General features: G+C 43.8%; 6 protein-coding genes across 12 annotated transcripts; 3 read left to right on the forward strand and 3 right to left on the reverse strand.

Moving 5' to 3' along the window:
• Window positions 1–86: 86 nt before the first annotated feature.
• On the forward strand, window positions 87–5,067 carry LOC129589088 (alkaline ceramidase-like). Of its 6 annotated transcripts, XM_055483612.1 has the most exons (8): window positions 87–342; window positions 417–437; window positions 719–769; window positions 2,795–3,072; window positions 3,579–3,862; window positions 4,316–4,399; window positions 4,461–4,485; window positions 4,547–5,067. In XM_055483612.1, the coding sequence occupies exons 3-8, from the start codon at window positions 727–729 to the stop codon at window positions 4,766–4,768; spliced, it is 936 nt and encodes a 311-aa protein (XP_055339587.1). In that variant the 5' UTR covers window positions 87–342; window positions 417–437; window positions 719–726; the 3' UTR covers window positions 4,769–5,067. The 6 variants fall into 6 exon arrangements, with proteins under 6 accessions (XP_055339587.1, XP_055339586.1, XP_055339588.1 ...); XM_055483611.1 differs by lacking the exon at window positions 417–437; XM_055483614.1 differs by lacking the exons at window positions 417–437; window positions 719–769 and having other exon boundaries at window positions 198–215; window positions 252–342.
• On the reverse strand, window positions 4,961–9,644 carry LOC129589086 (phosphorylase b kinase gamma catalytic chain, skeletal muscle/heart isoform-like). 2 transcript variants are annotated; one of them, XM_055483603.1, is made up of 5 exons: window positions 9,365–9,644; window positions 7,642–7,944; window positions 6,927–7,248; window positions 6,138–6,332; window positions 4,961–5,640 (listed from the first exon to the last, which is right to left on the reverse strand). In XM_055483603.1, exons 2-5 carry the CDS (start codon window positions 7,882–7,884, stop codon window positions 5,204–5,206), a joined length of 1,197 nt encoding a protein of 398 aa, XP_055339578.1. In that variant the 5' UTR covers window positions 7,885–7,944; window positions 9,365–9,644; the 3' UTR covers window positions 4,961–5,203. The 2 variants fall into 2 exon arrangements, with proteins under 2 accessions (XP_055339578.1, XP_055339577.1); XM_055483602.1 differs by lacking the exon at window positions 9,365–9,644 and adding an exon at window positions 8,391–8,983.
• A 384-nt stretch (window positions 9,645–10,028) lies between these two features.
• On the reverse strand, window positions 10,029–13,906 carry LOC129589082 (pre-mRNA-processing factor 19-like). Its single transcript, XM_055483598.1, has 12 exons — window positions 13,696–13,906; window positions 13,382–13,531; window positions 13,247–13,323; window positions 13,130–13,187; window positions 12,809–13,020; window positions 12,354–12,398; window positions 12,212–12,292; window positions 11,912–12,121; window positions 11,690–11,848; window positions 11,399–11,465; window positions 11,056–11,312; window positions 10,029–10,487 (listed from the first exon to the last, which is right to left on the reverse strand). The coding sequence occupies exons 1-12, from the start codon at window positions 13,712–13,714 to the stop codon at window positions 10,284–10,286; spliced, it is 1,539 nt and encodes a 512-aa protein (XP_055339573.1). The 5' UTR covers window positions 13,715–13,906; the 3' UTR covers window positions 10,029–10,283.
• A 152-nt stretch (window positions 13,907–14,058) lies between these two features.
• On the forward strand, window positions 14,059–16,551 carry LOC129589083 (alpha-1,3/1,6-mannosyltransferase ALG2-like). The gene is made up of 3 exons (XM_055483599.1): window positions 14,059–14,710; window positions 15,111–15,314; window positions 15,647–16,551. Exons 1-3 carry the CDS (start codon window positions 14,158–14,160, stop codon window positions 16,189–16,191), a joined length of 1,302 nt encoding a protein of 433 aa, XP_055339574.1. The 5' UTR covers window positions 14,059–14,157; the 3' UTR covers window positions 16,192–16,551.
• On the reverse strand, window positions 16,418–17,826 carry LOC129589093 (uncharacterized). Its single transcript, XM_055483620.1, has 3 exons — window positions 17,430–17,826; window positions 17,250–17,316; window positions 16,418–16,922 (listed from the first exon to the last, which is right to left on the reverse strand). The coding sequence occupies exons 1-3, from the start codon at window positions 17,475–17,477 to the stop codon at window positions 16,657–16,659; spliced, it is 381 nt and encodes a 126-aa protein (XP_055339595.1). The 5' UTR covers window positions 17,478–17,826; the 3' UTR covers window positions 16,418–16,656.
• A 123-nt stretch (window positions 17,827–17,949) lies between these two features.
• On the forward strand, window positions 17,950–19,538 carry LOC129589092 (UDP-N-acetylglucosamine transferase subunit ALG13 homolog). Its single transcript, XM_055483619.1, has 3 exons — window positions 17,950–18,246; window positions 18,361–18,523; window positions 19,056–19,538. The coding sequence occupies exons 1-3, from the start codon at window positions 18,154–18,156 to the stop codon at window positions 19,301–19,303; spliced, it is 504 nt and encodes a 167-aa protein (XP_055339594.1). The 5' UTR covers window positions 17,950–18,153; the 3' UTR covers window positions 19,304–19,538.
• The last annotated feature ends 3 nt before the right edge of the window (window positions 19,539–19,541 follow it).

Consider the following 19,541-nt stretch of genomic DNA (forward strand, 5'->3'; position numbering starts at 1 on the left):
AGTGAGTCATGAGCGACTGCTCTTTGTGGTGTCAATGATGTCATCCGTCATTGCTGCTTGACTCCGCACGTGTTTAAAACGTAAACATACAGCAGATGAAATCGCAAGTGACGGCAAGTCTTTTTTAAGTCTTCTAAACCGTTTTACTAAACATCGATATCCTAGTTCTAATAAAAATTTTTGTTGTTTTGGAAGTATAAGTTTGCTGTTTATATATTTGGCTGTTTATATAGTTTGCTGTTTATACCCCCATTTGGCTTAAATGTGGACGATTCGTTAAAGAGGGAAATTGTAAAACAATTCTGCTTGAATACTTATTCGATTGCTCGAAAACTGACTCAGGTAATTTTAAATTTCGCTTTAAAAGCTTATCGGTTGCAGATCTTTTTTGAAACATCAATGTATTATGTATGTAGCTAATCGCCGGCAAACTAATGGTAAGTTTTTATTATAGTGTATTATTTATGTTGTGAGTTAACCTGCTTTTACCTTTACCTAGACATAGTTGTTAAGGAACTGTTTGCTAGTAATTCAGAGCTTGTGCAACGCGAGATAGAAGAAATAAAACGTTCGTAAAAATTTATTTAAAACGTGTTTCGTTATTGTTCTTGGTTAAAAATAAAAAAATGACTGTAATATTTTTCTCTAAGATCCTTAGCGGTTTCTGGAGTTGAGTTATGGAAATTCTGCGGAATAATTTTATTGTGCATGTCTGCAGGGATTAGCATGAAACTGGGTGCGTGGGTAAACAGTGGCGGTCGTGCAGCAGGTAAGCGTCGCGGAACAAAAAGGACCGTAATTTATAACTATCTTTATATCATAATTATGGTTTTATGAAATGTTTCCTGCACAGAATCTTCATTTGCTAACCTAATGAAGCTTTAGCTTCTTTAGCTGCTTTACCTTCCTAATGAAGCTATCCAGGCCCGCCACAAGGTTTTTGGAAAGGGCGCAGTTTTGCCAAAAATGCGCCGGGAGGGGGGGGGCGCACCATTTTTTTGCCCGCCGCCGGGGGGCGCTTAATAAAAAAAATTATTTTTAATTTATTTTTATTTTTGAACCGTATTTTGGCCCGACAAAAACCGTCGATCGGTAGATGGTACTATCCTGTGTCTGGTTTTAAAATGTGTTTGAAGCTTTGTGAACACGCAGATTACTAAATTCGAACCACAAATTTCAAATTTCATTAATTTGTATATTAAAAAAATTAAAAACGTACGGAACCAGGGCAGTAAAATCTGCGCCGGGGCGGCGGAGCCCTTCTCGGCCGTCAGGACGGCGCGCCGGGGGGGGGCGGTCAAAAATCCGGGAAAGGGGGGGCGACCGCCGGTGCGCCCCCCCCCCTTTCTGGCGGGCCTGAAGATATCTTCCTAAGTATTGCGAGAAAAAGAACCTTTACACAGTTTGCGCTATGTGTTATCATACTTACTACGGTAGGTTACGAATTAACAGTTAGTGAATAAAAATATCTGTAATAAATACATGTATGTGTTTACGTTGCAGACTTACAGTAGTTCTTCGCACAGATTATTTCTTAATAAATTATTTTTAAAATAAATTAATAATTATTCTTAAATAATCCTAAATAATTATTTCTTAAATAAATTAATGATGGTGAAGGGTTTGCGTATTAACTACGGTATAAAGGCTGTATTTTTCCCGAACGAGGCTTATCGCATCACAAACTTAGTACATAATATTATCACTTGTAAGATTATGATTAACCATGTAATGGATGTAAAATACATAAAATTAAAATTTCAATCATGGTTGCATCGATTCGAGCCGGCGACTGCAAGATTGTATGTTCTTACTATGTTTATTTTTTATTGTTGGCGTTGCATCGACATGTACAAATATGTACATAGGTACAAACTTCGTAGTTAATGGAAGGTGTTCTTTCTCATGAAGTCACCTAGCAGTCTTGGTCAAGACGCTGTCAACATCGCTGGTTGATACGCGTGTTTTGTGCCCGGAAATGGGCTTTTCCGTTTGTGTCATCGGCAGCGTGCAGCCGACGTTTAGTTGCTGTCGTGACCATTGTCGGCTTTTTCTGGGGGATCTTTCCTGTACGAGCACCTAGTTCATAAATCGTTTTAACGGACGTTTATAAGAATTAAAACGTTTCACACATAAGTTTTAGGCTTAATGTGCGCACAATTTTGTTTTACCGGATTGTTTGCTGTGCTTGGTACAGCTTCGAAAAGTTTTTTTTCGATCTTGGGGATCTAATTCTCCTTTGGACATTTGAAGGGTGTTGGCATTGAGTGCAGACGCTGTGCAGTCGAGCATTTCTTTATGGTTAGTTCTCTAAATTTTAGATTTACATGCATAATGATACTGCCGTGCATTGAAAGGGTTATATTTACAATTGCTAATCACAATTCGACGCGATTCGATTGTTACCTTCCGTAATTGCATAATCGTCCTTTCAAAAATGGTCACAATTTGTCCGCGAACGAATACCTGGATTTTTTCGCCATGACTAATCAGTCACCTTCAGTCTTCACGTTGCCGCAGTTCATTTTTGGTCGATAGTTCATTGGTTGGCGTGTATATCAGATTACTTCATGGTGATATCAGCCACGATCTGTGTTGCAGCGATCATATGTTTCTTTGTAGTCGAACTGGTTTTAACCGTTTAACCTTATAATATATTGCGTTTCGTAATCGGTGCATAAACCGGCCATACACACTACGCAGTACGCAGCAACGCACACTCGAATGCAAAATTGGCGTTTTCTCTATATTTTGTACGGTTAATTGTATAACGTTAACAGAACAACGTTTATAGAACACGAGATCCATTTGGATAGTTGGGACAATATGGCTTCGCAGAATCGGCGTTTCCGGGAACCATGGGAAGTGCTTCGGCATCTGCACCGGGGCTCGTCGGAAGTGGACTGGTGCGAGAGTAACTACGTGGTGTCCCCCACCATCGCCGAGTTTGTCAATACCGTCAGCAACATTTTGTTTATTGTTATCCCGCCGCTGCTCATCGTCCTTTTCCAGCAGTATGCTAACAGTGTTAAAAACAAGGATATCTACCTGATTTGGACGCTGCTCATTGGGGTAAGTCAGCAACTCTAGAGTAGCTCTTTATTTGGAAGATAATTTGCAATGGAAGCTGTTGCCGTTAACTGCCTAATTGAACTATGAGAATTCCCATTATTTCATTCGGCATTTTTTCTCTCTGTGATCACAATGTTGAGTTTTATGTGAGACAAACTATGGTGCTAAATTATTTAAAATGATTTGAACTGGCAAATCTTTAGTGCGATTTATATAAATGCAGTTCTACAGTATGTGTAGCCATGTACGGAGTACGAATATGTTTGTTTTCTCTACTTCCGGTTGCGTAATGCGTGCTAATAATTTGGAAACTCGATTTGGTGCAGCCCGTTTCCGCTGTATTTATGTTGTACCATTGCCGTTACTCCAGGAGTGCGAGCGGAATGAATGAACATTCCTCTCTTAAGAGGAATGTTCATTCATTCCTCTCGCACTCCTAGAGCAACGGCAATGGTTGTACAGTACAGTACCTAAATTTGTGTTTGACCGTTTACATTGTCCTACAGGTCGGCTTGGCCTCCGCATATTTCCACGCCACCCTGAGCTTCGCCGGGCAGATGTTAGACGAGTTGGCCATCCTGTGGCTAATTTGTGCCGGTTTCGGGATCTGGATGCCTCGGCGCTATCTGCCGTCGTATCTCCAATCTAACCGCCATCTCTTCAAGTGGACTATGTTCGGACTGACGGTGTTTGGCAGTGTGCTAGCCTGTGTAAAACCAGTTATCAATGCTTTCGCGCTGATGGCGTTTGGATTGCCCATCACTGTTCTTCTCGTTATTGAGATGCGAAGGTCAGTCCTCTTTTTTCTGTGATTTTCGGAATATTTTTGGCCTATGCATTCGCGTTTCTTTGAAAGCAATTTGTGATGAGTTGAGCTTGTTTACTGCAGCAGTTTTGTGATTTTACGTTTGTCGTTTTCCTTAGAATCTGTGAGGTTACTTTGTCTTACACTCATTTTGCAGTTTAATGGTTTGGGTTTTTATCGGGTAATCTGTTTTCGAAGTGTGCTGCCACGATTTGCCAGATTTCAGTGATATTTTCGTGACTAAACCTTTCCAGGACATCATTCCTACTGACTAAAGCTGATCCAAAATGTTTTAGTAAAAAGTTTCTGCTTTATTAAGTTTCGGTTTTATTCATAATAAATTCTAGGTAATTGTGCTAGCAAAAATTTGGCGAAGCTTAAAATATAACATTTGCCAGTGGATGTCATAAATGGATTATATTGGGCTGTTTCTTGCAGATGTCGCAATGCCCGTATCCATCAACTGGCCTCGCGTACCATGGCCTTATTTGCCGCGGCTGTTATCTGTTGGATTAATGACAGGTCCTTGACACACTTCTCAATAATCTAATAAACTGCGCTCCTATATTCTTTTGTTTTACAGACTCTTCTGTGACGTGTGGACGAGAGTAAGTGTACAAAAGTTCGGCTTCGGATTTCAGCAATCTAACACTGAACTCCGCGTTGCAGTTACATTTTCCTTATCTGCACGGATTTTGGCACATCCTGGTGTTCCTAGCTTCCTACGCTTGCTGCGTTCTCTTCGCCTACTTTGACGCCAAAGAAGTGGCACCACAACTGGCGCCCCGGTTACGGTACTGGCCTGTGGACACATTTGAATTTGGGATTCCTTACGTGACCCTCGATGAGACGAGCGAGGATCAGTCGCTGGCAAAACTCCATCACTTTTGATTGGAACCCGAAAAAGAATGAGACGTGACCCGGTGTGGTCTGACTAGCACGTTACCAAAAATAATAATACGTTTCTCTCCTAATTAGTTGAATCAGTACCGTATGTCTGTGATCTCATTAAGAGTCCAGTGCAAAATTGCGTTTCAAACTGGATGTATTTACTCATGTGGATGTGCTGTTTAGAAATTAATCATTCTTCTTTTATTGTCGTCACGCGAGACTTTGTTGTAGACCTGTAGTATACCCTATCTTTTCTTTTTAAATAAAAACCCCAGTTATATATTCGCAAAATGCGCTATCTTAAGATGACTGAAAGCTGTTGCAAAATACACATCAGTGACATCACCCAAAAACCGGTAAAAACTGGCAAACACATTTTCAACCGGAAATCACCCGCAAATGGTCCCCAACAAGCAGCCGATCTCACGGCTCTGCTCAGTTGACTTTGATTTGACTGTGCATGAGCGTTTTCATCTCCAGTTTGAGTGAGTTCTGGAAAAGATCCGCTCGGTTCTGTTCCTCCCCCTTGTGCACCCAGTGGCCGTACATGCGGAAGGCCGCCACGTCCACCATCTTGCGGACGACGCGGATCTTGTAGGGATCACGCTGCACTTGTACCCGCGAGATGGGCTGCGGCGTGATGCGCAGCCGCCGTAACCGAGTAACTGCTCGCACCAGCAACAGGCTGCGTTTAAGACGCAGCCGTGCCGCCACATGCACGTCCAGATGGGTCTTGATCTGGAAGAAATCGTGTTGCAGGGCGGCGGCTGCAGTGATGCGTTGGTGGGGATCCACGGTCAAGAGACGGCGGATCAAATCTTTCGGAACGTCGCCCACGTCCGCCCACTCTGGACTGGCGAAGGAGTATTGACCTAGAATTAACAGTTATCAGTTAGCTGCAATTTCCACTACTGCAGTATTAAAATCTGCAGCATATATGAAACAAGGAAGCAATTCGCTGACTACAGAGTGCGATATATTGTATACAGAATACATGATGTGCGCTACTGTGGCATCGCGGCAAAAGGTTGTTTAAAAGCCGATACTGTACCGGAAAAGTTATGGGAAAAATAACGTCTTTAGAAGCGTATGTGTCGTCGAAGACATTGATCTAATGCAAGCAAGGACTTTCGTTAGACGTATGTACGAATACTGACAAAACCGATTTCAAATCATAAGATAATCTAATTATCTGTTGTTATATCAGCGACAAAACTATTCCAGGGCGACCCAATCTACACTCAAATTCCGAATGCATTAAAAATTAAACAAATAGTTAACCAATTGGGCTTTCAGAATCTTTTCAAGAAGCATTTTTTCATTGTTCCTCAGAGAATTCAACAAAGCAGCAATGTCGAACTTGAATTACCTTCCATAATATGGCGCAGCATAACCATCTGTTTGCGGTGCCAGAAAGGCGGATAACCTGCCAGCAGTGTGTACATGATGACTCCGCAGGCCCACAGATCCACCGGTTTCCCGTAGGGCGCCTGCTTCTCGTACATGTTGGCCCGTAATACTTCCGGGGCCAGGTAGCCCGGTGTGCCGCACAAATCCGTCAAACCTGTTGCACAATCAGACAGATCAATAGGACACGCAGTCATCCACGCTACATGTCTAGCACGTGTACAACCGGTATATTGCACAGTACCTAATTACTGCCACAGTGCGAAACATTTCCTGCTGATTCAGCACATTCTCTCGGTGACCTTCCAGGTACCGCGCATGCGTGACCGTGCAGGTGTATCACCATGCACGATCAGCATATTGCAGTGTTATTTCAAAACACTGACGATAGCGAATGTTTGTTATTAAACATATACTATCGTCGTGATAGTGGAATCTTCACCACCAGTGTCAAAAAGCCAAAGCTAGCGATATCAAGCGTGAATACATACTGAGTGCAGTTACATAAACTGCACAGCACGACCGCTAATACGTTGTTCGACGCATTACTGTAAGTATAAATGAAAAATCATGAACTTATTGCAATGATCATATGATTATTGTTAGCTCGTATTGTACACGCACAAATACGTATGGGCATGTTATAAAGTGTACTCTAGGAGAGCTCGAGATTTTTATATTTTAACAGACACGTCAGGCAAGAATACGAGGAGAACAGCACACTTCAGCGAAGTGAAGTGACTTCACCCACCTTGTTGTTCATCGGTGAGCATGGCGGCGAAGCCGAAATCCGTGACCTTGACGTTGAGTTCGTCGTCCATGAGAATGTTCTCCGGCTTGAGATCGCGGTGGACGACATTGCGGTCGTGGATGAAGCGCACGGCGCCCAGCAGCTGCTGCATGATGATGCGTGTCTTTTTCTCGCTGAGCGTCACCACACGGTTCAGGTAGTCGAACAACTCGCCTTTCCGGCACAACTCGAACACCAGGAACAGGAAGGCCGGCGAGATGAACACGTCGTGCAGCTCGATGATGTTGGGATGGCCGGCCAACAGCCGCAACGCCTGGATCTCCTGCAACCGGCAATGCAAGCACCGTTAATCAACTGAACATGTGAGCTAAACTTCCATATAAATAAATAACAGGAGGAAATGGGCTTAAGTCCACAATCACAGGCGCAGCTTCGATATGGATTATTAGTCTAATCAGAAGAAACAACACAGAAACCGCAAAAATCATTTCAGCTAATCAAAAAAAACCAAATATTAGCAATAAAATAAATATGCAATACGTCAACTGCACCGCTGTGCAAAAAAACAAAAATGTACGATGAAAAATTCATTTAAAGAGGCATATGGACGCTGAATAAATTTTATACAATTCAGTGATCTGATAATACAATACAAAAACAGAGCGAAGTGTGGTAGGACGAGTTTAGCATCATTAAGGCGCAAATTTGTACTTACCTTCATGGCGGCATCGTAGATATCGCGGGCCTCCTGACTGTCGGGATTGACGTCGCCGTTGACGTCGATGACCTTGACGGCGTACTCCCGTCCGGTGTCCTTCTCCACGCACAGCCGCACCACACTGCTGGCGCCACGCCCCAGAATCTCCTTGGCCTGGTATTTGGCGTAGAATTCCGCCGCCTGCTGTCGCTCCGGCAGTTCATCGTGCTCCTCGTGGAAACTGTCCAGCATGCCCATCATCCTGCCCGATCACCCGAATGCCGATCGAGGCGGCCGAAACAATGATAGTAGTGAGAACACCTGCAATTAACCGTAAGTAATACCCAGCACATTCACTAATACACATGCGGTAGGCATTTCGCGATTGGACAAAAGCGGAATTACATAATCGTGCTGTTTATAGCGTGCCGATTCCGGTCTGCGAAACAGAAAAACTAACAGTAAGCGTAAGTTGGTAACTGAAGTCACCGATTTTCCACTGATTGTAATGGCTGTAAAGGTGTATTTAAATTTACGATTAATGTAATGCTATTTTTTCACGTGCGCTTACTATTAACTAACTGCATTTAGTTCGGCAGAAAAACAGACCAGTTTCAAAACTTCACGATGCACGTATAGTTTTGTCACTTGTCGCTGAACAGTGAGTTTTAATAATTTAAAAATCGTGTACACTACATCACACTAGCTATATTATTATGTACATTAAGTCCTAAAATTAACAGAGCAAGATTGCTTGTGCTGCGTACTTTTCGAAGGAAGAGGTAGGCTCTGGCCAGAATGATTACAAAGAGATTAGATTATTAATCGGTAAATAACGTGAATCCGTGCCAAACAGGACCACTGTGAGTTGGCAGGAAATGCGCTGCAAATTCCCACAATACTGCGATCAGCTGATTGCCATTTAAAAACCGCCACCTGCTGGCGCCGCACGATTTATCATGGATCCCCGCTAGACACTCCTCGTAGGATGCGGATTGATGTATCAATCGATGGATAACCTGCAATCCAATCAAACGGAGATTCCACAAGAAGCAGTCTTGCTCACAAAATCACCACGATGCCAAATTGCCAAGGATATTCTGCAGCGACCACTGAACATGTGCAGTCAGCGGAAGCCACTAGTGTCTAACAGCAGCTCGCTAGAATTGTTAATACCGTATGCAAGTGGCAAGTCCATCATATTTTTCACACATTTCGTTTTACAAGTAAATAAGCTAGATGATAGTTCTCGTAGAGATTTCCCGATGGTGCCTTTGCGTCTGAATTCTTATCCTAGAGTCAAGAGTGCATGACACATTTTGATGACGTTCGCTTCTAGTGCACTAACAACTATTGTACATTTAATACTGCGATGGCTTGGTGTGGTATGTATTTTGGACCGCTGGTAGAGCGCGCGTCTCGCGGCGTATGTACGGTACTTATCTGTACATTCAAAACGGAAGTTATCTCGTCGGCGATGATATCAAGTCGCGTGAGAAACACAGAAAATTTAAGTGGCCGGTGTATTTCACCTTCCACCATCAAACCCGGTGAAACACCGGCATCGTTCTGTGTTGCCCTGTGTATAATACTACATAGTGTGTACGGCAGAATAGTGCTCGTAAATTTGGCGTTCGCATATCCTGCAATTTTGATAAATTTAAAAAAAATTTTTTTCAAGTAATTATCATTACCGAAATAATTCAGCACATTATGTAATGTTGCACGTTAGTGACGTTACCGTGGCAGTGCTGGCACAGAAAATGCGCAACCCAAAATACTCCTAATCGATCAGTGACTAATTTTTTGACTACAAAGTATTTTGCAGTGAGTATTATTCCATCAGTGCAACGTTCCCAGTTATGGCGCAAGTGAAATCGGTATGCAACGATTATTGTAGTCAAAAGTCGGATCTTCTGCTGTGTATTAAATAAAGACTTGTGTATTAAATAAAGACTTGTAAAATGTAAACGGGCTGGTTGGCAAAACATAATCCAAACTTCCGGTCGGATATAAAGATTAACTCGAAGATCAGGTGTCGGTGGGCAGATTTGTTAGAACTTGAATTTGTTGTCGCGAAAACTGGAACCCGACGTCGCCTGACAGCGATGCGGATCTACAACCTTTTTTCAGTCGTTGACTCGGCGCACTTCCATCCTGTGCCAACTTTTTATGCCGCGGTTGTCCCGGCAGGCCGGCCCAAATATCGTTGCATACTACTTTGTAGTACAGAGTACGTGCTCCGACCGGAGGTGTGTCGCATAGCGCCAACACCAGAAAAGTGCGATGCTCCCTTTCGACAAATGTGTGTTACACCAATAAAATTCTATCTCTGACTATCATCGCTGCAAAAGCGATCCGCACAAAGATAAACGTGATCGTCTGCCGTGGTAATCGAGAGCGGCATTAAGCGGTGTTTATTTCTGGATAAAATAACAGTAAATAGAGGGTTACCGACCTTCACCATCCCCGCATGTCGGTAGACAACAAATTCGTTCGATGACGGCATCTGATACAATAAATACAAACGGGCAAAATAAAACCACGTAAAAATTACCACTTCGAGAATTTAACGTTACACTTCAAAATAAACAACAATATGAAAAAGACATTCAAGAAAATATGGAACAATGAGGTGCAGGCCATCAATGGCAATGCGTCTACGTTCCGTAATACTTGACCGTCCGATCCAGACTACAGCTGACCAGGTAGCCGGCGTTGGGCCCGAAACGCAGTCCGGTTACTTCGGCCGCGTGTCCCTCAATCACCACCGAATCGCTCCATTCTTTGCAACGGTACAAGCGGACGTCGGTGCCGGCCACACCCAAATACGATGCGCTCTGGTCCACCACGACATCGTGCACCTGCAAATAAGTCGCAGCAATGAAATATCATTCATCCAGTTCAACAGCAGGAACAGAAAATCGAAATTCTACTTTTATAGACATGTTTTGCAGATGTATTAAAAAAAACTTTATAATTATGCCATTACATAAAAGTAAAAGTCCATAAAGCCAACTACTTTAAGGAAAAATCTGGACAAAAAGGAGCTGTTTCAGACACAAGGGGTTGCGCAAGTGTTCTCCACATTGACTCAATTCACTCGCAGCGTCAACAGTGCTTGCAAGAGCGCCTGCAGCATTGCAGTGCTAACATGGTAGACCAGTCATACAGATGCCGCACTGTTTTCACATGCGCTTTCTCCACACTGCAGCCGCCGCAAGTGCTCCCTACTCCCCACTGCAGTCAGCTGGAAACTATCATCATAACAACACGCTCCACAATTAATAACAAGCTCGTATCCCATAATGAGTGCCACTGCACCACGCTATCACTTTTGCACGAACTAATTATACTTGCAAAATTTGTTCGCAGTGTTTATTTTGCAAAAGAAATTACAGACTGTATTTGTTTTCTTGTTGTACAATGTACCTTATAGTTGGCGGGAAGTTTAAATTCCTGCAGTGTCTTCAGTTTACGGAGATCCCAGACACGCACGGAACAGTCAGCCGCCGCGCTAACGAGATGGTAGCCGTTCTCAGAGAACGCCAGTCCCGACACAGCGTCCATGTGTTCCACGAAGTTGGCCACGTTAGTACCTTCACGAATATCCCAGATCCGAATAACACCAGCGTCTGTGCCCACTCCCAGAATCATGCCATCTGGATGGAACTGCGCTGCCGTTAAACCTGCAAAACAAAAACGTTCCGTTCCCACTACAAACTCAAAAACCGCAAATATTTACCAATCAAAAACGGATTTCCAGGTTACCCACCTTGATTTTCAGGATCTTTTTCCACACGATAACATTTTCCCAGCACTGCATCCGTGAATGCCCAAGCCTAAAAGCAAGCAAACATCACCAAAACTACTAATCCGATGGACCGAAATTTCGATACTGAAAAACTCGTTCTGCGAATGTCAAACATGTAGGATTGTATTATACTGTATACGATTTTTAATTTATGTGAACCAAATTCTCCATCCATGATAGACTCCAAATTTTCCCATTTAGGTCCCAAGAAAACGTTAAAAAGTCCCAAAGTGATGAAAAATGTCAACTTACTGTGTCTCGCGATGCTGTAAGAACGTAATCCCTGGCCGGATGGACATGCACAGCCGTAACTGGACCTCGGTGGAATCCGAACGGTGCCATCGCTGCTTCCTTCTGATCGACATTCCATACCCGGAAGGTGCAGTCATCCGACGCACTCACGACAAAATTCTGTCAAAGCATCGCACTTCGCCGTTTCTTAAACATGACTGAACAATCTGGTAATTCACTTACGCGATTGGGAAGGAATGCCACTCTGTTAATGCGGTCAGCATGCCCCCTGAGATTGGCCACAACCTTTTCCGTGTCGCCTTTTCGCTCGTGGACCACCACCATCTTATCGTTACCACCGGTAACGCAGGTGCTGTGCGCCCGTTGGCTGTCATTCTCCGCGACTTGCACATCGATACAAGTGATGCCGGGTGTAGAGGCGCTGTGGAGACCCTGAAAAAATAGACGAGCGATATTATTACTCATTACTATTCAGTAATCTCGTGAAAGACTCCTGTTCGTCACCGTGCAACAAAATCTTACCGAAACTGAATGGACTGCACGGAACGTTTTCAGTTCATCCCATCCGACTAAGCCTTCCGGAGCTGGTTCGCCCTTGCGGAACTGTTAAATAATACAATATGAAACAAACTGTCGAAATTTTCTATAAATCAAAGCCTTTTACCTTCTTTTTTCGCTCCGCTGTCAATTCCGCATTGCGAGCCGTGATCTACAACATTTTAAAGATTAACTGAGAAACAAGAACTACCACAGTCGATATCCGTCAGCTTACTTCGGACAAAATACTGTTAGAGATTTACTGAAAAATAACATACTGTAATTACTGCAAAATTTAAACTTTTATAATACGTATTACACAACAACAGTAAAAATTATTCAAACATTTGTTAACACCAATCTTAACCATTATAAAACATTTCCATCACATTCCGTGGAGCTAATCTCGCTGCTAGCGCATTTTCAACACTGGCATGTACCCAGTAAAAACCGGAAGTACAGTGGTTAAAAGGGAAGCAACCAACAAGAAATAAACATCTGCTTCTTAAAACGCTTAAACACAAACAAGATATTGTCATCCTGAAAAAAACATTATACAGGATTCCGGATGCAAAGTCTTACCTTGGTGAGAACATCCTCCGGAATGCCCTGTGGCTCAACCGGCTCGGGCACGGCTGCCACTTGGGGCGCGCTGGCGAAGCCCTCCCGTCCGAGCGCCGACTGCTGATGCGGCTTCAAATGCGCCAGAGCGTCGCGTGCAGCACTCAATTCCTTCTGCTGCCGCGAGATCACACGGCACGCGGCATCGTGCTGGTAAAGGGCGTGTGATAACTCTGTAACAGTATTAAACGTAAATCTGTAACAGCGGTCAACTTAATTACAGTACTACACCGTTCCTTGTCTTAGTCCGAGGCAAACAACCGCATCCATGGAAAAGCTTACCTTGACGCGTAGTCTGTAGCTGCTGCTTCATTGCGTGATTATACAGCATCAGCGCATCCTAGACACAAATAGATCACTGAAACTGAGTTGCGGTATTACTGAATAGGGGAGGTTTACCCATTCGTCCTGCAGGGTCTTGAGTAATCCGGGAATACCAGCCATGGTGGGGATCTTGGGTCGCACGACGCTGCTCGCTGCAGTCAGTACACAATTCAGTTTTATCCGTTTTCAAACCAATACAGACCATCTTACTTTTAATCTCGATCAGCTGCTCCTTGGCCAGCGGCTGCCCGTTAATAGGATCAGTGCCATACTCCTCAATGTACTTCTCCACGAGGCGTTTCTCGAACACACTGCCAGAGACAGATGACACGACTGGCTGCTCCGGAATCTCGCGGCTCACTAGGTACAATAAGCGCAATAACCCTTAGTTTATGATTACGCCGATGAAAGCTTAATGGGAGAAATAAAAACATAAAATTAGAGAAGTCCGATTAGAGAACATTAATGATCGCGATCAAAGGAAACCGTGGAGAACCACGCCATAGTTCCTGATTATTACTTACGCGCACAGATCAACGACATTTCGCCGAGGAATCTTCCGCACGTTACGGAGCCACAAGGGAATCTTCGGGGGAACACAAGTTCCGTGAATTTATAAATGAATAATCCGATTTCTTTTGAAGAAACCGTACGAGTACGAGTCGAATAAACCAAAACTGGTAAACAAATCTGAAATCAGAATAACTGAAAAGTAAGAAATCAAAAAGCAGCGTCCAAAATCAAACGCTGAGTCGGCCATTGGGATGCCATTGCCGATTTGGCGATGTTCATCGGCAACCCAGGGTGGTTGCTGTTAAGGCGCTGATTAGCGGAGGCGGTTACGTGTGACCACGTGGATGACAAAATCGGATTTGAAATCTAATTCTTCTTCAGCTGCAATTTGCGAAACTCTGCACTTCAGTTTCATGCGAACTTTAACTTGGTTTTGTCTTTTAATGTGATCACATTTTGGATCGATCACGAAAATGGCTGCTCATCGGACCCGTGCCAAAGCCAGTGCGTCGCCGTCATCCAACGGAAGCAGCCTTAACGTGGTGTTCGTGCATCCCGATCTGGGCATCGGTGGTGCGGAGCGTCTCGTCGTAGACGCTGCTGTGGCACTGCAGAGCAAGGGCCATTCCGTCCGCTTCCTCACTGCTCACCACGACCCCTCTCACTGTTTCCCGGAAACCCGCGACGGCACTCTGGAAATCTGTGTCGTGGGTGACTGGCTGCCGCGGTCTTTAGGCGGACGACTGCACGCGCTGTTCGCCTACCTGCGCATGATCGTCTGCGCAGTGTGGCTCATCGGCTGGAGTGGCTGGCAGTATGATGTCGTCTTCTGTGATCAGGTGTCAGCCTGCATTCCCGTGCTGAAATGGAGCGGAAAGCCGGTGATCTTCTACTGCCATTTCCCCGATATGCTCCTGACGCAGCGGGCTTCGTGGTTGAAGCGACTGTATCGTGCGCCCATCGACTGGCTGGAAGAGTGGACGACGGGAAAAGCAGACTGCATCCTCGTCAACAGCAAATTTACCGGTAATTCTCTTTATCATTAGGTGTTTCCGTATGTCAGGTTCTCTTTTCCTGTTCTTGTGATGTGCTACCGACTGTTCACGTTGTCTGCAGTCTGCACTCTGCACATTATCAGTTGTTTCAGTTCCCAAATAATAGTGATTAAATCATTAATTTATATATATTTAATTATGAATGAGTTATGGTGGTATGATCGGTAATTTAACTTGTTCGATTATCGTTATTTATTGTTAGTTATTGTTTAATTCAGGAAATTTTTTATACATTTTCATGGTTTTGTGGTTCCGATTATTTTTGTTGATTGTTGACTGCGTGATGTGACGAACTCGACATTTCGTTACGAATTTTCTGAAGAATCGGTATTTTTGCGGATTGAGTTAATTATTGTGTTTACCGTTTTTAGATGGAATTTTCGAAGATACTTTTCATTCACTGAAAGGAGCGCGTCGTCAAGTCTTGTATCCATCGTTGCATTGCTCAACGTTTGATCGCTTCCAGCCGGCCGACGGACGCCATGCGCAACTTCCGACAAGCGCGGATTATGTATTTCTGTCGGTTAATCGCTACGAAAGGAAAAAGCAAGTGGAACTTGCCGTGGCTGCCTTTGGTATGCCCGCTAAAAACTCGATCCTACGTTAAATTTTTGCAGCCTACGTATTGCTGAATCTGAATTACATTTTTTTTGTAATCATCTGCTGACTGTGCTTCCGAACACAGTATTTTCTCTAAGAGATTTAGCTGACTGCTGCTGATAGGCTTTAGTGATGGGATCTGAGCTGTCTTTTACTGGTGTTCGTTGAATTTCTCTATTATTTTGAAGATTGGTCTGCCTTGCAATCTTACTGCTATCCATCATTCTCCATAGAGTACGCTTTCTTAAATATCTTCCGCTTTTAGAAAGCAGAATAACCTACATAAAAAGTTGTTTTATTTTTCCAGCAACACTGCAGCATTTGCTTCCCTGTGAACTGACTCTCCACCACGGTCGGAAGAACGCTAAAATCCATCTGGTCATCGCCGGGGGCTACGACGAGCGGGTGCCGGAAAACCGCGAATACCATCAGGATCTGGTTGACCTCGTGGAACAGCTGGGTCTGAGTGGTCACGTGACGTTCCTGCGCTCCATTGACAACTCAGAGAAGCTGCAGCTTTTGCACGACTGCACGGCGCTGTTGTACACTCCCAGCGGAGAGCACTTCGGGATCGTTCCCCTGGAAGCCATGTACATGCGCCGCCCGGTGGTGGCGGTGGCTTCCGGCGGCCCCTTGGAGACCGTCCGGCACGGTGAGACGGGATTTCTGTGCGACGGCACTGACGAGACGCTGCAGGAGAACTTTGCAGAGGCCATGAAGAAGCTGGTGGAGACGGAGGGGTTGCGCGACAAGATGGGCACCGCTGCCCGAGAGCACGTCGTCAGTAACTTTTCCTTCAACGCCTTTACCACGCTCCTCGATAACATTGTCAGAAAAGTAGCGACTGGTTAATGTTACGGATTATGGTGCGATCACGCGTGTTGTTCTCAACGAGTTCTTTTGTAAATTGATTTCCGGATTGGGATTCTCACTAGAATTTTCTGGAAATTTTTTATGATCATGGTTGTGTCGTAGTCAAATTGTTTTTTTCCCATGCGAAAAAGTAACTTGCCAACATCTAAAACTTTTTTGAATTCCGATACTTCCAGTTCCGTACAATGTCTTTTAACAAGGAAATTGTTTTATTTTTTTTATGCCTTGCTGGTTCATTGTTTCTTTGCTTTTAAATGATTGAGAAGCACATCCCAGTGATCGCGACCAGCGATACTGGGAATACTTTTAAGCCCCAAATAAACTTCATAACGAACACAAGCTGCAAATGCACACGCGAAGCCTCATCACAGATAAACGCCACAGCAAAACTTGCATACACTCAATCAGTCCGAATTAAATGAACACCTAATTTTACTATCACTATCACACTGCCCGTTGCAACGGGGCGGTCGCCTCGCCCGGCTGGACGACCGGTTTGACCGGCACCGCGTCGTCATAATGCGACAGCGCCGTGTGACGTCCCTCAGCGGCCATCCACATCCGCTGACAATTAAGGGTCCGCCGGCGCGTCACATTCCAACTGACGATGGATGCCACCAGAGCGGCGGGCAGGAGAAAGTGCTTGCGCTGGTAGAAGGCCGGAAGGCGCTTCCGGTTGAGCTCCTGTAGGAAGTACACCGCGGCGAAACCTACACAAATAATTAAAAATACAAACAGTTTTGCAAAGTAAACTGTACTTATTGTTTTAAAATTAACGCCTCGGCGAGTTTTAAAATTAACGCCTCGGCGACATCAATATCAGAGTCATCAGATTTAAAAAATCATAAATTAATGGTTTTTCCAGGATATGGCCGGCATCACAAATCTGCGAGCATCGCGAACGTACAGAGCATGGTTCTTTGCATGGTACAGATACAGTACTTCTATGGTTATTTGCATGGTGCATAACAAAACTGTCAAATTACACAAAATATCAACAGTTAATAATGTTAATTTTACAAATCTGGGAGACTCACCTAGCGTAAAACTAGACAATCCGACCATGAATGCTCGACTCTGACATTCCAGATACGTCGGAAAGGCCTACAATTGTACCGCAAAGGACGAAATAAACAATGAAGAACATCAAAAGAGTGAAAAGACACTAAGAAATCAAGAAATTATTACGAAAAACAATAATGTTCCATGAAACTCACAGGATATTGCCCTTTATACTGTTCGGCCACTTCTTTCATGTTGTTCATCTTGAATGCGCAGGATCAAACATTTAAACACGAATTCATGGATGAGACCGAGTAGCCTCAGAAATCCCAGAGTAACAGGCAAAGCTCAGAAACCCATTTCTGCTTGCAGGCTGGTGCAAATGTACCGCAGATGTGCCTCATTCGCACAAGTGACAAGTACCTCCTGATAACTTTTTGCCCAGATACAAAAGCTCCAGAAACGAGAAGAACGCTTTCTGCCTGTCCGTTTGAGCTTGGTTATCGTCTTTAAAACTTTTGTTTTTCCTTTTTAAAGTAATGCGAGAACGAAAAACAGCGAAAATGTGGACAAATTAAGTTCAGACAGGCAAAAATAAAATGAAAAATGAGATGGCAGTCAGGCAGATGTCAAGGTAAATCTTGGGAAATCGTCGCATCCCTGGGCGGTTGCAACCCGCATTTTAAAACAGCCCACTTACGAATTTTCAGAAGCGCATTTTGGCAGTCTGTTAGGCTGTGTTAGCAGTGTTCTTTAGAATGTGTTGTTTTGGTTTTGTTTTTACCGTTTTGTACATTTCGTTTTTGTCGTTGACATTGAGTTCGTGAATTATTTTCCGGGATTGTTGTGATATTCTTCGTGCTCTTCCACTCATCCGGTAACCGAGTTTTCGCACAGCGTTACCGACGTTGCCTGCTGAACAAGCTTCGTTTATCGAGAATGGCGGAACCCGGACAACTGGTGTTCGTCACCGTGGGTACAACCAGCTTCGACGAGTTGGTGGAAATGATTATACGTGACGAGTGTCTAAGGGTAAGATCAACGGACAAGCGCGACCCTATGGTCGCGCTTGTTTTGCGTTTTCGTCTTTCCATGGGGTTTGCCCCATTGGTGGCACCAGTGATCAGCTGAGTGTTTTGACGGCAGATTTTGCACGCGCATGGTTATTCCCGTCTGCGCATCCAGTACGGACGCGGTCGTGTGGATCCGCCCGCTGGACTACGCTGTGGCGTACGGATAGAATCCTATCGCTATAAGGATAGCATTCGACAGGATCTCCTGGATGCTGATGTGGTCATCAGTCATGCAGGTGAAGTGCTTCACTTATTCAAGTTTTTGACGTGTTTTCGGTTGTGTTCTTGCATGCCACAGTGTGATAATTACACACGCTTTGACTAAATAACTTTGTGCGTTAAGAACTGAAGATCCTACTTTTTGCATATAACCGTGGGTAATCTGGTTTATTAACAATAATTAATGCTAAAGAACGTCAAGCTATATGCCCGCGCTCGTTTCCCGTTAAATTTTGACTGTTATTGGTACGGGAATTACAAACAAATACAAATTACAATTAGCCCGAAAAAATCACAATTGATGTAATAAGGGAAAGGTAATTTTTGGACATGAGACCATGTACTGTACTGGAGTGTGTGATTGATTTCCAGTACTTGATTAATTTGTTCACTGTATGCAGAAATAAGAAATATTACATAATTATACTATTAAATTAATAGTATTAATAAAGTTGTTTAAAAAACGCTACAGAAATTGTGTGATGTACTCGTATACTCGTAAATACGTTACATGCAGAGTGTATCAGAAAATCATTTTTGCTTTTGCAGGTGCCGGAAGTATTATGGAGTCTTTGGGTTTGCACAAGCGGTTGTTGGTGGTAATTAACGAGACATTAATGGGCAACCATCAGACCGAGTTGGCCGAGGAATTCGCCCAGGAGCAATTTCTCCACTGGAGCACCGTACGCAACCTTCCCAATGTACTGAATGCTCTGAATTTCAGCACCATTAAGCATTGCGAACCTGGAACGCCTCAGAAGTTTGCTCAATTCATGGATGACTTTTTACAAATTTGACATAATATGTAAGAAGCAACATGCCAGATACGGGAGTATTGCAAATCGTTCGCTTTTTTGATAGTTCATTCGACATCCTAAGTATTTCGTTGTTTCATTGAGTGGAAGCTAAAATATGAAAGGTGTAGCACTGTGATAAACTGTGGAAAACTTATGATTTGTAGCGGTAAAAACATTTTGAAGGTGAGCGGTGCAGTAAGTAGGAAGTATTTTGAAGGTAACAGCTAATAGCGCAGGT

Source organism: Paramacrobiotus metropolitanus, unplaced genomic scaffold (assembly GCF_019649055.1).
Source record: "Paramacrobiotus metropolitanus isolate TYO unplaced genomic scaffold, Prichtersi_v1.0 Parri_scaffold0000033, whole genome shotgun sequence".
NCBI classification, from domain to species: Eukaryota; Metazoa; Tardigrada; class Eutardigrada; order Parachela; family Macrobiotidae; genus Paramacrobiotus; species Paramacrobiotus metropolitanus.

Coding starts and splice junctions, on each gene's coding strand:
- LOC129589088 (XM_055483610.1), top strand. CDS start 709: ATGTCTGCAGGGATTAGCATGAAACTGGGTGCGTGGGTAAACAGTGGC. Junction 770..2,794: donor CAGTGGCGGTCGTGCAGCAG/GTAAGCGTCGCG, acceptor CAACGTTTATAG/AACACGAGATCCATTTGGAT. Junction 3,073..3,578: donor TTTGGACGCTGCTCATTGGG/GTAAGTCAGCAA, acceptor ATTGTCCTACAG/GTCGGCTTGGCCTCCGCATA.
- LOC129589086 (XM_055483603.1), bottom strand. CDS start 7,884: ATGATGGGCATGCTGGACAGTTTCCACGAGGAGCACGATGAACTGCCG. Junction 6,333..6,926: donor GCTCACCGATGAACAACAAG/GTGGGTGAAGTC, acceptor ATTGTGCAACAG/GTTTGACGGATTTGTGCGGC. Junction 5,641..6,137: donor GCTGCGCCATATTATGGAAG/GTAATTCAAGTT, acceptor TGTTAATTCTAG/GTCAATACTCCTTCGCCAGT.
- LOC129589082 (XM_055483598.1), bottom strand. Junction 13,188..13,246: donor AGACCCTGCAGGACGAATGG/GTAAACCTCCCC, acceptor ATTTGTGTCTAG/GATGCGCTGATGCTGTATAA. Junction 12,293..12,353: donor CAGCGGAGCGAAAAAAGAAG/GTAAAAGGCTTT, acceptor ATTATTTAACAG/TTCCGCAAGGGCGAACCAGC.
- LOC129589083 (XM_055483599.1), top strand. CDS start 14,158: ATGGCTGCTCATCGGACCCGTGCCAAAGCCAGTGCGTCGCCGTCATCC. Junction 14,711..15,110: donor CGTCAACAGCAAATTTACCG/GTAATTCTCTTT, acceptor TACCGTTTTTAG/ATGGAATTTTCGAAGATACT. Junction 15,315..15,646: donor ACTTGCCGTGGCTGCCTTTG/GTATGCCCGCTA, acceptor TTATTTTTCCAG/CAACACTGCAGCATTTGCTT.
- LOC129589093 (XM_055483620.1), bottom strand. CDS start 17,477: ATGAACAACATGAAAGAAGTGGCCGAACAGTATAAAGGGCAATATCCT. Junction 17,317..17,429: donor AGTATAAAGGGCAATATCCT/GTGAGTTTCATG, acceptor GTACAATTGTAG/GCCTTTCCGACGTATCTGGA. Junction 16,923..17,249: donor ATTGTCTAGTTTTACGCTAG/GTGAGTCTCCCA, acceptor TTATTTGTGTAG/GTTTCGCCGCGGTGTACTTC.
- LOC129589092 (XM_055483619.1), top strand. CDS start 18,154: ATGGCGGAACCCGGACAACTGGTGTTCGTCACCGTGGGTACAACCAGC. Junction 18,247..18,360: donor TACGTGACGAGTGTCTAAGG/GTAAGATCAACG, acceptor TTTTGACGGCAG/ATTTTGCACGCGCATGGTTA. Junction 18,524..19,055: donor TGTGGTCATCAGTCATGCAG/GTGAAGTGCTTC, acceptor TTGCTTTTGCAG/GTGCCGGAAGTATTATGGAG.